Source organism: Adiantum capillus-veneris, chromosome 3 (assembly GCF_014529385.1).
Source record: "Adiantum capillus-veneris isolate H3 chromosome 3, ASM1452938v2, whole genome shotgun sequence".
Classification (NCBI taxonomy): domain Eukaryota; kingdom Viridiplantae; phylum Streptophyta; class Polypodiopsida; order Polypodiales; family Pteridaceae; genus Adiantum; species Adiantum capillus-veneris.
In genome coordinates this window covers 37,996,801-38,013,409 of record NC_140933.1, presented here as the reverse complement: position 1 = coordinate 38,013,409, position 16,609 = coordinate 37,996,801, and the positions used below count along the sequence as shown (strand labels likewise).

The 16,609-nt window shown below is 46.0% G+C and overlaps 1 protein-coding gene across 3 annotated transcripts; it reads right to left on the bottom strand.

Moving 5' to 3' along the window:
• Positions 1-7,524: 7,524 nt before the first annotated feature.
• LOC147460775 (RNA pseudouridine synthase 2, chloroplastic-like) lies at positions 7,525-15,070 on the bottom strand. Of its 3 annotated transcripts, none has more exons than XM_086499463.1 (3): positions 14,828-15,068; positions 9,076-9,219; positions 7,525-7,802 (listed from the first exon to the last, which is right to left on the bottom strand). In XM_086499463.1, exons 1-3 carry the CDS (start codon positions 14,972-14,974, stop codon positions 7,788-7,790), a joined length of 306 nt encoding a protein of 101 aa, XP_086355589.1. In that variant the 5' UTR covers positions 14,975-15,068; the 3' UTR covers positions 7,525-7,787. The 3 variants fall into 3 exon arrangements, with proteins under 3 accessions (XP_086355589.1, XP_086355571.1, XP_086355578.1); XM_086499445.1 differs by having other exon boundaries at positions 7,525-7,807; positions 14,828-15,063; XM_086499452.1 differs by lacking the exon at positions 7,525-7,802 and adding an exon at positions 7,851-8,864 and having other exon boundaries at positions 14,828-15,070.
• Between the last annotated feature and the right edge of the window lie 1,539 nt (positions 15,071-16,609).

The window sequence follows — 16,609 nt, the reverse complement described above, 5'->3', positions numbered from 1 at the left end:
GTTGAGCTGGCAGCTTGGGAGAGGTTTTGTCTGACTCTTCGGGTTTCAGATGTGTGGCAGCATTCTAGCTTTGTGAGGCCCCCCCAGACAGCCTGGCCTTCTCTCATTCGGACAGCAGAGTGGGAGGAGTGAATCTATCTCAGATAGATCGCTTCTACACTAGTGACCACTTCTGTGACTTGGGTGGGATAGTTGTGTAAGGTGCAGTGGAATGAATGTTGTATTTTCTCAAGATTAGTGATCTTTATTGCTCAAGGTTCCTTTTAGTTCTTAAGGAAAGAGAGAGCTTTCCGTCTTGTAGAGTGCTATGATCACGAACAAACTGGGTGGATATTGTGCGTGCAAGTGAATGAGATTGAGAGAAGGAGAGAGAAGAGATACGACACCCGAGAGGTTGTAAAACCCTCCTCCGAAGGCCCCACTCTCGTCGGCGAGAGTGGTCTACTTTGATTGCACAAAGGTGTACAATGCGAATGCAATGGACTGATGCAATGGGACTATGCCGATGACGACGACGACTTGATGGCTGAAATCTGGGATCTTCTAATTGCTGAATTTCGGGACTGTTTGGTGGCTGAAAATGACTGTTTTGGCTGCGTTTTCTTGGGCTAAAGATGGGGGGACTTCTGCAACCAATCTGGGGGGAATCTGCTACTGTTGATCTGCTGAAAAACTGCGTCTTTCAAGGGCTGAAATCCTGCTGCAAAAACGCTACCAAAAGCTGAAATATGCTGGCGGTTTTGACTGATGTCGCGAGGGGTCTGCTGAGGATGGAAACGCTGATGATCTGCTGGAATGGCTGGCGTTTTTGACTGAAAACGCTGAGGTATGCTGAAGATGCTAGTGTTAGTAAAAGCTGAAAAACGCTGAGGTAGTCAGGAGGAAAACGCTATGCTTGATGCCTTCTGACGATGAAAACCGCCAAGAAAGGGGAGCTTCTATGGCAATGGCTGATGTTGAGGATGGGGACTGCCCGGCGAGGATGGAGTCCATAAACGTTGGGGGGTACTGCTGAAAAGTTGCCTGTTGAGCGGGAAGCTCCTGCTGCCTCTTCTGCCAGAAAGTGCTAACTTGGGTTTGCTTATATATTAACTTAGCAAAATTGCCCTACCTACTTATGTTGGAAAGTCACTTAAAAATAATAAGTGAAAATAACCAAAAATAGGAAAATAGGCTAAATGCACTGGAAAATTCCCCTGATTAATGCTAATGGATTCTGATGGGAATTCCGATGATCATGCTGTGTGCAACCGGAGGATATGCATCTATGCTAAGTGATTAGGCATGCACGGTCTACGAATAGACTCACAAAAGTGCCAGATCACTGCTAATCTAGACTTGACTGAATTGACTGAACCCTGCTGTGGTGTAGCTTGTCCACGGACACATAGGGTTGGGATGTGTCACGAGACAAGTTGGCATTCTGGCAGGGACTTCCTTTCCAGACCATGCACCAATGATCCTCACAGTGAATGATAGGCAGAGGAGAGGGAGCACGATGCTACGCATCTCTGAGAGGATCTTGCTGGACTCTGCGCTCAGAGAGCGAGTGGAGGCTCTTTGGACAAAGAGCTTAGACTTGCAGGATTCTCCTGCTGACAGAGTGGCCTCAGGGCTTGCTCAGCTTAGTCGATTCTTTCTTCAGGAGTCTTCGCCTCGGCTAGCTACAGTGAGAGAGGAGCAACGTCTCCGACGGGGCGTTGCTTCCTTGCAGAGGATGCGGGAACAACATCCAAACAGTCCTTGGTTGGAGGAGTTACAGCAGGCTCGCCAAGAGCTTGTCAGCATAGAGGAGAGGCGCCATGAGTTTGCTTTCCATTGACAGGCATCTCACTGGACCCAAGTGGGTGAAAGAGTGAAGGCGGTTTCTTTGAGGCAGCGGGACCCCGGCATACGCATGCCAAGGTCAGCCAGTTGAGGAGGCCAGGCGGGTCAGTTGCTTCAAAGCCAGAGGATATGCGTGCAGTTGCTACTGACTTCTATCGTGATCTACTGTATGCGGAGCCTCAGCCAGAGCGTCAGGATGCATGCAGAGCAGGTGTGGGCACAGATGCCTTGTCTTGTGACTGAGGAGATGCGCCAGAGGCTTGAGCTGCCTCTTCAGCTAGAGGAGCTACACATGGCTCTTAGAGCACTCTCCCGTGGTAGCTGTCCAGGTGAGGATGGCTTCACTCCCAGCTTTTTCTTGGAATATTGGGACTTGCTTGGCTCAGATCTCTGCAATGCTTTTCAGTTCATCCTGCACACAGGAGAGATGCCTGATAGCATGAGGGAGGGCCTTATTTACCTTATTCCAAGGAGGGTGGCTCCTTGGATGAAATTCGACAGTGGCGCCCCATCACCATCCTCAACTCAGCCTACAAAATTCTTGCCAAGGCTCTGAGTTTGAGGATTCGGCCACTTTTAGAGAGCATTTTACATGGGACACAGACAGGTTTTGTCAAGGAGCGTAGTATCCTTGACAATATCTTTACTTTTTGGGAGGCTTCTGCACTCGTTCGGCTCCGTGGTGAGGATCTGGTGATACTTCTTCTCGCTTTTGAGAAGGCCTACGACAGAGTTGACTGGGACTTTTTGGAGGGCACTCTACACAGGATGGGCTTCTCAAATGCTTGGATCAGAGGTGTGTCAGCTCTGTACAGACGGACACACAGTCAGGTACTTTTGTCAAGAGGTAGAGGTGATCGTTTCATGCTCACACGGTCGGTCAGAAAGGGCTGCCCTCTTGTCCCCTTCCTCTTTCTGTTCTATGCTGAGGCGATGAGAAGGTTTTTGGTTTTACAGCAGGTTGGTTAACGTGGCTTAGCGCTCCCTATTCAGGGAGATGAGCTACTGGATGTTGAGTTTGCAGACGACTCAGCTTTGTACTTGGATGGCCAAGAGGCCAACCTTCACAGGTGTGAGCAGGCTCTTGAGACTTTTAGTGCTCCTACGCCGGATTGGATGCCAGGTGAGGGTTTCAGGTGGATTCCCCCAAGGACTGCAGTTCGGTACTTGGGCTGTCAGGTTGGTTTGGACCTGTCTCCTGAGCAGTAGATTGCTCCCCTCCTCTTGTCCATCAAGAGGAAGTTGTTACATTGGAGCTCCGCACGACTTTCTATGGTAGGCAGAGTTGTAGTGGCCAACCAGGTGTTGTTGGCTACTATGTGGTACATCACTTCTTGTTGGATCTTTTCGAGTTCTTACATCAGCCAAGTTGAGAGGCTGATCATGAACTTCCTTTGGTCAGGGCGTGACACTCAGATAGCCCGGGCCAAAGTGGCATGGCAGGTCATCATTCTTCCTTGTTCTCAGGGAGGATTGGGATCATAGACCCAGCACAGTAGAGCAGAGCCCTTCTTGGGAAGTTTATTGTCAGAGGACTTCTTCCAAGAGAGGAGCCGTGAAAGGAGTTCTTGCTTCAGCGGCTTAGTGCTAGGGTGCCTCAGGCTAGAGACCCTTGGCGACCCTCGACTAGATGGATTTTCACAGAGATGCGCAGAGTTGGCTTGAGCAGGAGGCTGGAGGACCGCTTCGCTGTGAGTCTGCTCCATTCTTGGGAGCAACTGCAGCGAGGCCTCGAGCAGCGTTAGCTTACTTGCACAGAGGAGCGCCTGAGACAGCCCCTTGTTTGGAACCCCATGGTTAGCACTTAGAGAGGCCACTTGGTTGGTAGTCGGCCTCATGTTTCCTGGGGTCCCATGGCAGAGGGTCCAGCACGCACTTTAGGTGATTGGCTACAGTTTTCAGGCTTGTCAGAGGAGCTTCAGGGCATTCAGCTATATAGGGCATGAGAGGAGTGCAGAGCATGTGTCAGGACATCTCAGAGGGAGTACCAGCTGAGCAGCTCATACCTCTCGAGTCAGCAGTGGATGGGGGCCTTCACGCAACTGGAGGTTCTCATCTCACGGGCTTGCTCAAAGACTATACCCTCCCTGTTTTTCGAGCTACAGGGTGAGGGACGCTTACACCGAGTTGCAGTAGAGACCCCACAGGTGGCAGTGCTGTTTTCAGAGGATCTGAGTGGTGGGCATCTGTGGCAGGACTTGTGTCATAGATCCCGACCCAGCAGCTCTTGAGACTGGCCACTGGAGACTGTGGGCTTGGGAGAGCTGTCCAGTGGCACAAGTACAGTGGGATCCTTGAGAGTGGTTTTGGAGGGACCCTTTCTCCTCAGCAGACCATCTAGGTGTCTCTTTCTTTCAGTACATTGTTCGATTGGGACGTCACATACTGGCAGCGCAGAGAGAGGCTCGTCCTACTACAGCACCTCATTGGCAGGAGGAGGGTCTCACAACTGAGTTCTTGACTGCTTTTTGGGAGAGGTTGTGGGACTCAGATAGCCGAGGCGAGTCACTTTGTTCCAGTAGCTGGTTGCACACAGAGCTACAACAGTTGGGAGCTGGCTGGTACATAGTGGTCTCTCGGCCACATGTGCAGCTTGTGACCATCTGGTGGAGAGTCAGCGTCGCTGTCTTTGGGACTGTCCTTTGGCACAGCAGGTGTGGCTTCGTGTTCTTCGGCTGATGCCAACTCTTTCCACAGCTCGGTAGTACACTTGGGGGGCAGCTGCTTGGTCCACTCTCACAGGCCCGGCTTCAGTTTGAGTTATCCTCCACCAGCAGGGTGATAGTGATGTAGGGGGGTCGACCTACACTCCAGCCTGCTACAGAGCTTACTCCACAGGCGTGGCGGAATGAGAGAGAGGAGTGTTGGGAGCTCATCAGTGGCCTGACACTCTAGTTCATCTGGCGGGCCCGCTGCTTCCGCATCTTCAAGGCTCATCCTATACCACCAGCAGAGGTTGTTCGGGATCTTTGGCTAGAGCTGATCCATACTCTCAAAGGATAGTTCGAGAGACTCCAGGGCAGCTCCAACCGCATGTGGGAGCGCAAAGAGACTTTCCTTAGACTTTGGCATCCTGGGCCTTTTTTCACCATGATCCAGGGTGTGCTCAAATGGCACTACTGTCCGCCTGTGTGGCTTTTCCCTCCTCCCATCTCTTGATTTAGCCTCATTATACATATGCTGTTTTTTCATTGGGAGAGTCTCCCCATCATGATTGTTGTAGCCCTCTCTTGTAGAGGTGGTTGTAGCCATATGGGCAGTTTCATGAACTAATAGAAGGATCTTTTTCTCGGAAAAAAAAAAGCACCAAAAGGGGCGCCAGTCTTTGGTGCCAATCTCTTTGGGCACGGAACTACGCCGGGCCATGTCGACTCAATTGAACTGTGAAGTGTGACATATTTTTAAGTGATTCTCTCTCCTGTGTGGTGCCAGACTTGGGGTGCCCAAGTCTGTTGCAATGTCTCTCTTTCTTTTTGACATGGATTTCCTTGCTTTACCTTTTTTATGCCTTTCCATTTTCTTGTGAGCGCGTGTGTGTGACTGCCTAAGCGATTTATTTTCTTGAAAGATCACCTCAAGGGCACAAGTCATACAATGACCGGCTACAATAGACATGTAGTCCAAATAAATACATCAACCTAGCCAAGACTATTTCATTGTTGTACTCAGTATAGTAGATCTTCTTTACATGACATTTGGTTGACTCTGCCCTTGATCTCCGGAGTCATGACAGAAACTCAGTACGTTGAACTTTGTGTTGATGTATGCTCATGTGTGTGTGCGTGTGGTGTGTGTTGTGTTGGGGAGCATGTGTTAGTACCTAGTTCTACACCCACTATTGGGCACTGACGACGTTAGTGGGGACGTCGTGGTATTTAGTCAATATTATGCATGATGGAGCTGATGGTTATATTGTCTTGTGGGTGACTACCATGGGTCTACACCTTGCACTTTCCTTCAAGGGTGAATCTTGCACCTTGCACTTACTTCAAGGGTGAATCTGGGCTTATCTTGGATTCATTTAGGTATATATAAGATCTTCTTTACATGACATTTTAGCGTGAATCCTAATAAGAAGAAAAATACATCAACAACTCAAATAATGACATCTCATCCCTATAATAGAGCTACTAAACATGTCTGAAGACTCTACAATGAAGGCAGCCTAGCTGAAGGCCGGAGTGGATGTATATAGGATCACCAACTCTACATCTATGTGGATATGCGGATATAAAACTTCAGAAGCCTTTGTCTGGCTCTATCTATGGCGCCTTGTTTTCTTTGCTCAACTCCTAGCCTTCTCCCTCTCTGATTTCCTACTTCAAGGACCTTCTTATGATTCCTTTGGCTGCTTCCTTTGCTCCCGAGACACTCTACATCAAGTACACCCAGCTTCCATGTGTACCTTCCTCCAAAAGACCAAGTAGTGATATGAAGGCCCGATAAAAAAACTTAGTTCAAGACAGCTCCACCATGTAGACAGAGAATGACGTAGGAGGAACTTTTCACCAATTATAGGTGAAGAATCACACTAATGGTGGGTGTATGATCATCATCTACAAGGGTCACACTCCTGCCGATGTACATGTCTTAGGCCCCTTTCTTGTGTGCGCACGCGCGCGTACGCCTGAGTATGTGTGAATATAATTGGACTTGTTTGTGATGTCACATGTGTTAGCCCATGCATCGGTGAACGCACCAACGAGGACATGCATGCAGTTTTTGTTTGTATGTGTATTCTGCAGTACTTCTCTGCTTGTCTTGTGTGGTTTTTTGTTGCATCTAATGTTTTCTTTGTTGTTTTTTTTGTCCACCAAAGGTGGAGATGGGATGGTCGCCCTCTCTTTCCCCTTCCTTGCATTGTCCTAATGTTTACACATTCATGCAAAAGAGGCAAGTTATTCACATTTTTCATGCCGCAAGTTTAGAGGTGTGGATTTTGTCCTCTCTTCTCCCCCTTTCTAGCTTTGTCCTTATGTTCGCAAGTTTTCCCAGTTTTTCCCTGCTGCAAGTTTAAAGATGTAGATCACAGAGTAGTCACCACGCAAAATTCTGTCAAAAAATCAGCACCCCTGAAATGCTAGAGACAAATGGCTAACTCTATCTCAATCTGTTGTGAATCTGTGACAAAGGAGTGGAGTGGCTCCTCTTGTGCACAGCACACACCGCACCGGACTGCATCAACATGCAATAGTCCCAGCTAAACCAAAGCCTCAAGGTAAAGCTCGTGACAACTGAGGAGTATCTGCCAAATCCTCCTCCGCCATCCATTTTGCATTCACAGCAGGGTGGTTCCTAAACTTGACCAAGGTATTTCTGGACCAGCAAAGCACTACTTTCTTGCTTGGGTGCGATGGTGGACCCAGCTATTTCTCATACATGCAATCATATTCAGCAGGCTTTTTGCCACGACAACAGCTCTTTTGTTTTGCCCTTATGCATACTTTTGTACTTAGTCTCTTCGTGATTGTTTCCATTTAGGAAACATTTCACTTTAGTAGTCTGGGGTCTCCTATGACTTTATCTAGCCTTCTTACATAGTTCCACTGATTTTCGGTGGTTATGTTGTTATGGTGATTAATGCAAATGTAGTTTCAAGAAAAAGTATGTGCATGCGCGCCTACGAATACATACTAAACACAAATAAACAGGAACTCTTCATAAAGGTAATAAAGACAACTCATTTGAGACAATGTATTATCTGCACAAAACTCTATTGTGTTGTAAAACTTTGTACGTTAAACATTGAATGAAACTTGCCAGAACTTGACACAAGCTTGAGAGTATCTCGAACATGGTGTCTCCTAATCACTTCCAGGCGTAGCATAAAATTGGACAGTTAATAGTCAGGAGCACAAGTTTCAAAATTCAGGTCGGCCCATGAATAGCACAAGTGTTCATGTATCTATGGGACTCACCTCACCCGATGTTTCGATGCTGGAGATTTATCTTCAAACAGCTCAGGCAAGTTGAACCTTTCCTAGGCGCAACAAAGCAAAAGACCGGTGAGTTGAATATGGCAAGCAAATAGGCATGAACCTATAGAACTACCATCATGTATATTTCAACCATTTGAACTATAAGCCAACTATTGGCCCTCTCCAATAATGGAGTCAATAGATTTGTTAGGGCGGGCAAAACTTTATACCACATGAAAACAAACACCTTAGCATGATACGTGATACCGACTATGCAACCCCGGCGATGACCTAGTAATAGGTGACGCAAAGGTCGCTAAGCAGAGCCATGAGAGACTTAAAGAGTCGTCAGTAGACATCTCAGAAGGGAAGTCAATATCTGACAACGAAAACTTGAACAAATCATTGGGTAAGTTCCAACCCACACGAAAAGATACACGATGTAAGTGCAGTTGCAAAGAGACTTAGTGAAATAGACATGTCTGTAAGGATACGGACTACCTGCAACTAGACAAAAATTACCCGCTTCATTGCTCCCTGCGGTTGGCTTCGGACTCTTCTTGCGAAGCTCGGATAGAAGGTCAACAAATTTCCCTTTCTTTAACGTTAAAAAAAAATTCAATGACTATAATGCGTTACTTTATTAGTGTAACAAACAAGACTTACTGGTGGAGAGGCACATTACACATATTACAGATCCTGTATTAGGTCAGGAGAACTCAAAAGCTGTTGGCAGAGACAATATACTGTACGTTTGTGGTGGCTCCGGCACTTAAAAATATCAAGGACTTTCACCTGCGGTTGGTGTCTGTCAATGCAGATTAGTTTCCTTGATATATTTAGTCTTTTGAATGACATGTTCTTGGAAAGATACAAACAGATCTCTACACCTTCAGAGGATAATGTGACTTCCTTGTACCCCCGTCTTTGACGGTAGGATTAGGAGGTGGTCATAAGCCGGTCTTCCTAGAACCAACTATGCCCCTCCATGATGGGCCTACTGTTAACAACCCCACCACCATTCACTATCCTTTTCTCAAAAACTTATTGACCACTTATCTATCAATTGCAAATTGTGCCCGTGTGGTTGATTTCTGGAGTGATCCATGTTCTACTTTGCTACAACAACCAAACTACAATCAGCCACAGTTTAAAGTGCAAACTTCAATTTCATATATAAGACAAGAACAGACTATTGAGATGATTTAAAATCAATGATACTTATATGATGCCGCTATAAATCTATAACCCTTACTGGCGTTAGTGAACCTTGTACACTGCAATCTAATGGATGAAAGGAACAAATATGAAACTATGGTGTGCATCATACCATTTGAGCTAGCTTGTTTACAACGAGTAAATGATCATCTTCATATAGTATGTCCAAACAAATGTCTTCAGGTTCTGCCTTCAAAGGAGTAAGAGCTGCAATGGCACATTTTACATGATCCCCACTGCGGAGAGAATAAGAAACCTGCAAAATGAGTGTAAAGATAATGTTGCACCGATACCAGCCTTGATTATGCACACTAAATACCAAATGTTGATTTTAAATTCACATTGATACAACTACTCATTTGCCAACATCCGTTTTGTTACAGTCTAAAAGGTCACACTAGTACGTTTAGTGAATCAAGCAATGTCATTGATTGACCAAGGGGTTGAGTAGGAGTAAAATGCAGCTAAACAAAAATAAAAGCTTGATAAGAATAGAAAACAAATTGTACTACATACACCCACATGCTACAAAATCATTATCCATATTCATGGTTCACCAACTTGCAATATATCAAGCTTTCACAAATCACCACAATACAAAAAGGCACTCACAAGCAAGACATATTGATGTTTGGTATGCAAACAAGCTTTCACAAATCACCACCATCCAAAAACCATAAGAGTAGACATGATCCTTGGGAGATCCATTCATTCCAGCCATCATTTGGCAGTTGTGCACTCCAGAGGGGGTGGTGACTTGTGGTTTGCTATGGACACACCTATGCACTCATCAAAGGAGTTCACACAAGATATGGCCATGCTCATGGCATATGGGATTCCGACATTCCCAAAGAAGACACCGCCATTTTGGGTGGACAGACACTTACCACTTGACCTCGACACGTCAGATCACTTGCTTACACAGGAGCATCTACATGGACTTAGGGAGTTGATCTTGGACCTCTCCTTGGACAGGTTCATTGCTTGGATCTACAGACTGGAGTGGGACTTCGGTTCTTTGGACTCTCTTGGAGAGTTTACCCGCGAGATGCGGGAGATCAAGCATCCCACGACTACATTCGGAGTCACCCGGAGCTTGGCTTGGATGGTAGTGCGGTTGCTCTTCTACACTCCTGATCATTTGGATTGCTACCTTCAAAGTTGCTTACACTCACCCTCGGTAACCTTACAGCAGACTTATCCCCCGACCTAGGCAGTAGGCCACTCCCAGCTCATTCACATTGAGAGCCACATCGAGTCGCGGTTTGGTGGGGTCGTCGGCATGGATTTTGTTTTGGTAGACACCAGAGAATTGGAGGCAGGAGATACAGGCAAGACGGCGCAAACAGATTGGTCTAGCCTTTCCTCTTCTCAAAGGATCTTCACAGCACAGACTTCTCAGTCTGGCTTCCCTACTTCTACAAGATGATCACGATGCAGACAGCTTGGTCTGACCACACCTCTTCTCAGAGGCCCTTCACAGTGCAGACTGTTGAGTCTGGCTTTCCCCTCATCTTGGATTAACCTACCGACTGATAGGACACCATCTGGGGGTGGTCCGTGCGGTCTCTCAATGACTGTTGCAGCTTACGGTAGCTTCTACAGTGCAGACTGTTTAGTCCGACTTTCCTTGTTTCGGAGGATGTTTACGGCGCAGATTGCTACATCTGGCCTTCCTGAAGTTTTTTCACAGCTTAGCCACCTGGCCACAATGGGTTGTAGGCTCATGCATTGGCAAGCTTCCGGTCATTCTCATGACGGTTCTTGGGCTTCCCCATTTTCTCCAGATGGTATGACTACAGACACCACAGATCCTATTGGGCAGGACACTTGCAGGTCTATTGGCACTTCTTTTACAACAAGGAGTTGTTTTCACAATCAGTTCGAGACCTTCACGCAGTATCTTTACCATGTTTCGGCGGAGTACAACAGTTTGCTATACTGCTCGTGACGGTACTTCACCATTGGAGATTTCTCGGCTGTTGTGACACCCCAGACTGCTGCTATACTCATGGAGTATTGTCATTCAGTGGACATGGCAGCAAACATCTTCATCATTTGCCTCACACCTTCCAGTACTCATTGGATGCACCATCTCTAACTCTTACACAGTCCGAGATCACCAGGCTCATCCGCCAAGACCTGACTCAGATAGATACTAGGAGGACTTGGCTACAATTGGCACAGGAGACGGGCACAAAGATGGCTTTCTATAGAGAGCATCTTCTCCAGCTTACTAAGAATGGTTTTGTGACGAGCCCCAGATATATGCACACCCACTTATCTCATGGGATATGATGTGCTATTGGCCAGCTACGCACATCTTCACACCAGCTTCGGATCGAGACAAGTAGATATAGTAGAGTACCGGCAGAGGCCAGGACATGTCCCCTATGTCGCATGGAGCCTGAGACAGAGTTGCACTACACATGCCATTGCCCGGTTTACTATGAGATACGAGGCCGCTTTCACTGCCTGTTCAGAGAGAGCTTTGGACCACTCTCTAGAGTCATGGGGTCTGAGGACAAGGGATGTCTCAGTTTGTTTTTGGTCGAGCTGTGCACACACACAGAGAGCGTGATGAGAGGAGAGGCTAGCCAGTCTCAGACGCGGATCACAGACTTCTTTAGAGTGCACACGGGGCGCCCAGAGGAGCAGCTACCACACTAGAGCTCACATTCTCCTCACACCAAAGGCACGTTGATCGATCGAGCGACCGAGCTAGGGAAATCTAGACGCCCACGACTACGAAGGACTACACAACATCGACGGAGGTTGCATTAGAGGATTCGGATCACTTTGGCCCGACATGCACGACGCACGGTCAGACTATTGACCGTAATGAGATCCGCCAACGACCAATGATGGATCTCCTATGATTTAGCTCTTTTGAGGATTGTACACCTTGCTACTCTTGTATCAGCCTTTGTATAAGCTCTCACTGTCACAAACTGGTGATGTGGCAGCAGACCCCCAAACACACTCACACAGGGTGGCAGTAGGGTACAATCCCGCAAAACGCGGCGATAGGTTGACGTGGCAGTACCGTACGGACGCTCCGTAAAATCTGATGACAAGCCGTACGGAAATCCCGCTTTTGCGCTGACTTGTTGACGTGGTAGAGCATACGGATTTTCGGAAATTATGTTGGCTGAAAATTACTTGTAGCTTTTGGGATAATTGCTTTATTTTGAGAAGCTTTTGAACTACATGCTTTTGGGCATCCCTTGTAACAATAGATAAGTGGGCAGGGCCTCACTTCTCAGAGCATCTAGACGCAAAGTCTGAGAGTGAGCACCTACCCGCTTCTTGTACTTTGAACACAGATTAATACAAAAAGAAATACCGAAAGGGGTGCAAGTCTTTGGGGCCAATATCTCTAGGCACGGAACTCCGCCGGGCAATGTCGACCTAATTGTGAAATGTGAACTGTTTTGAAGTGAATCTCTGCTGTGTCGTGGTAGAATCTTGACTTGGAGTGTCCAAGTTTGTTAAAGTGGTATCAGAGCACGGACGATTTCTCTTCTACCGAAAATCCGATCCTTTTTCTCGCGACACTTATGGATTCCAACAGAGATCGGTCGACTTCTTCTGCATTTGGGAATGCGGGAGGAGATCGCGGAGAAGATTCTCATGAGCAGTCAGAGGAAGAGTATGGCCCACCTCGGCCTACTCAAGCTGAAATTGAAGAGATGGAACGTCGACAATTGGTTGACGATGCAACAAAGATGATGATTAACATTGTGAAGGATCCAAAATTTGCACAAATTTTGACTCAGCAATCCTTCAAAGAAATGCACACCTAGTGACAGAAGGCCACAGAGCCACTCATTAAATCGGCACTCAAGAAACCTCCTTCTCCGAGGATGTTTACAGAGCAAAAATTAGAAGAAGTGGTTCAGACACACATCAACTGGCTTTTGGATGCAAACAATAAAGCCAAAAAGCACGACAAAAAGCTGAAAAAAGGAACTGCCTTGCCGGGTTATTTGGGTCGTCAATCTACTTTTGCATCGGCAAGAAAGCAGAAGAAGCGTGTACGATTTGAAGGACTACCCAATTCTTCTTCTTCTTCTTCTTCTCAAGTTCTTCTAGCTCTTTTGATTCGAGCAAAAAAGACACAAAAGGAAAAAAGCAAAGCAAAAAGCAAAGCTTCAGAAAGGGCAAGAAAAAGGCAAAGAAGCCTAAATTTCACCCAGTTTTTGACAGTTCTACCAAGGACTCATCCTCCGATAGTTCGGACTCCAACAATCACATGTTTTATGCAAAGAAGAAGCATTTTTATAAAGCCAACCAATATGACTTCCTCAAAGATAAAAGCAAGAAAGTAAGAGAATTCAAAGAAGGTGGACAGTCAATTAAATTTGACTCTTTTTCTGAATTTCGAGATGCTTCGAGGGCCTTGACCTTTATATAGCTGTTTGACATAGCTTTCTCTGGAGGACATTACTCAGAGCACTCCAAGATTCGAACGGCTACATCTTTCTTCAAGGGAAATGCTCGAACATGGTGGTCTACCCTTCTACTGAGAAAGGAAGCGCCAGTTAAATGGCTGAAATTCAAAAGGCTTTTTATTTCTCTTGGCTGACATGAGAGTACGAACGAGTTACGAACTGCTTGGAACCATCTTCAGATGACCAAGGGAGATTCTCTGGATGCATATTACGAGAGATTTGGGAGCTCTTTTCTATCAGCTTCTTTATTTAAGAAGGTCTCGTTTAAAGAACATATTGAGCAGTTTTGTTGCGGACTTCCTACAGCGATCCGAGACTACTGCTTGGAACAAAAGTCAAATTCTATTCAAGAATTAATGGGTCATACGAAACGGGGTTTTGCCATACACTCGGGCAATCTGACTTACCCCACTGATGAGATCTTGACTCCAAGAACCCAACAAACTTCTAGTAATGAAAGTAGAAGAGTAAGAGTTCCAAAGAAAAGAAAGACAAGGATTCACGACCCCGGCTCACTCTTCGAGAGAGGGCCAACTACATCAAAGAGGGGAAGTGTTTCAGATGCGGGGAACATGGACACGTCTCCACGAAGTGCCCTAAAAAGGCACAGCAAGAACAGAATGAAGACAGACCAGAAAGTTCAAGAGCAGCTGAGGAACGTGGCAGAAAAGGCAAGATGAAAGCAGGACTGGTTCCAGATTGCATGGGTACTGACCCAAGCACGATTGATGAAAGTACAAAACTTTCCTGAGCTTGGGACAATGTGAAAGATCAAGAAGCTCTGATTTTCTTTGATGGAGGAGCCAAGGCCAACTTCATTTCACCTGTTGTCCTCCTGGGAGTCCCTTGGTACCATAAGAACAACGCCGTGGTCGATTATCGGGTGAAGAAAGTGACATTGACAAATAAAAAGGGCAGAAAAATTGTACTTGATGTGAAATTGAAGGGCGAGTCTTTCCCTATTGTATCAACTTCGGCCGTTTCGAAATTAATGAAATCCAATCTGTTTGTTTACTGGATCTATTTGAAAGAATTAAATGATGAACACACGAAAAATATGTCTGAACTTGATAGAGAGCGCCAAGATTTTCTCCACACTCATGTCCATTGCTTTTTTAAGGGCCTGCCAGGCGAGTTGCCAGTGTATGGGTCCTAATCAACCCTCTTAAGGGCCCTCCACTCCGTTATTAGAGAGGTATTTACTACTTTACTACTTTATTGCATGAATGAATAGTGAGTACAAGAGATCCTACCTTGTGCTAATGCAATTACGTCCCTTGGAAAAATTTTCATTAGAAAAGAAGTCACCAATATTTGGAATGTTATGCATAATTCGCTTATGCATTGCCCAAAAACATAAGCATCCACACAAGGAGCTGAAGGCGAGCCAAAGATCAAGGCGCAGTTTACCATCCTGTACAGTTCCGTCAAGGGTGATGCCGTCCTCAGAGGATGGTGAGGAGGCTGTTGATAATGGTACGACCTACATCCCCAAACGTGGAGCATATTCCACTGCAAAGAAATGCCGGCGCGCGCTGAGGGAGCGAGTTGAGTCATTATCAAAACTTCTCATACATATGATGAGCAGCGAACTATCATCACGGAGGAAAAAATTTGGAATATGCTGGTAATTTCATTGACGTCCCATTATTTGGGGCTCGGTTGTCTCAAATGCTTCCGAACGGCTCTTTTGCATGGAAATGTTTACTTCTTTGTCAGATGAGCGCTATGCTAAAGTGTTGGAGGAGGTGTTGATTCTATTGACGAGTGCTCACCTCTATACACCTTTTGCGCCCCTCAGGTGTCTAATCCACCCAGGATTGAGCTCGTGCGGCTCTGCACTCCTTAGATTTGCATTGTACTGGCCCCTTTACCCTACTTCGTTATCATATAGGCGCTTTTGAATTCTCACTCTCTCGATCGTCCACGTGGAATTTCTTTTCAAACGGCTACATCGTTATATTTAACAGGTCACGTGCGTTGCTTTAATGGTCGAAGGTAGCAAAGTTTGCTTTTTTATTCCAGCAGGATATCACAATTCTTCAGCTCCTCATCTTGGTGCAACACATCCAACAATTCGTCGCAATCAGCAGCTCCTCAGGTCGACGCAACACATCCAACAAGTTGTCGCAATCAGCAGCTCCTCAGCTCGACACAACACATCTAGCAGGTCGTCGCAAAGGTTAGCAGCAATGTTTGGGAAAAGTGTGCCTCAGCTTAGCCTTGAGCCGGTTGCAAAATCAAAGTAGCCAGTTGAGGGGAGTGCAAGAAGGAGAAAATTCCGCTTGAAATACATGGAAAATAGTGTAATTTTGCAAAAACATTGGCTAGTAATGTAAAATTACCGGTTCAGATTTGTCTTGGAGGGATTTTTGTATGTTTGTGAAAATGATTTTTCCCGAACACTGGTTAGCAATCTCTCTCTCTCTCTCTCTCTCTCTCTCTCTCTCTTTCTCACTTGTCTGTGTTTGTGAGTTGTTGAGACGTTTCTAATTCCACCTATTCTCTCTAACTGAAGAACTCTTTATAATGTTCAAAGTAGGATTACTTTCAATTGAACATGTGTTCTTTCCTTTGTTGTTGGCAGTGCCTTTATGCAGAAAGGAAGGGTCTATACCAAAAAAGTCTCAGCCAATGTACAACAAAGCACCCTTCAAATTTTGGAAGGTATGTTTATTCTTCTTCTTTTAAATGGATGGTCTCTTCTTCTTCTTCTTCTTCTCTCTCTCTCTCTCTCTCTCTCTCTCTCTCTCTCTCTCTCTCTCTCTCCACATCCAATTGGAGTGAAAGGCAGTGCCATGTTTGCTTCTAGATGCTTTGTTTTAACAACAAGAAGCCAATTTATCACCTCAACATGTGCCCCTCCTATGTGCAAAACTCCTCTTAGAAGATAGTAGAGTGTTGAACTCTTGAGAGCAATCGAGGACTATTGGATAAAGCTTGTCGATTAGTGCCACCTAGCAAAGAACATTGTTAAGGGAAAGGTCTCCTTTTCTACCTAAGTAGAGAGGGCCCTAAGTTTTCCCGTCCATCCCCCTCTCCATGTCCCTTTGTCAGGGGCAAGATGACTCAACTAGGCATGGCTCACCTGTTTTCCCCTCACCTTCTAATAATGCATGGGATCCCACAAATTTGCTCCTTCACTGCACCTCCCTCCTTTTGTCAAATGTCTCTTCTTATCTGTCAGGACTT

Coding starts and splice junctions, on each gene's coding strand:
- LOC147460775 (XM_086499445.1), bottom strand. CDS start 14,974: ATGACTCAACTCGCTCCCTCAGCGCGCGCCGGCATTTCTTTGCAGTGG. Junction 9,220..14,827: donor TGACGGAACTGTACAGGATG/GTAAACTGCGCC, acceptor CTCATTTTGCAG/GTTTCTTATTCTCTCCGCAG. Junction 7,808..9,075: donor TAAACAAGCTAGCTCAAATG/GTATGATGCACA, acceptor TGTTGCGCCTAG/GAAAGGTTCAACTTGCCTGA.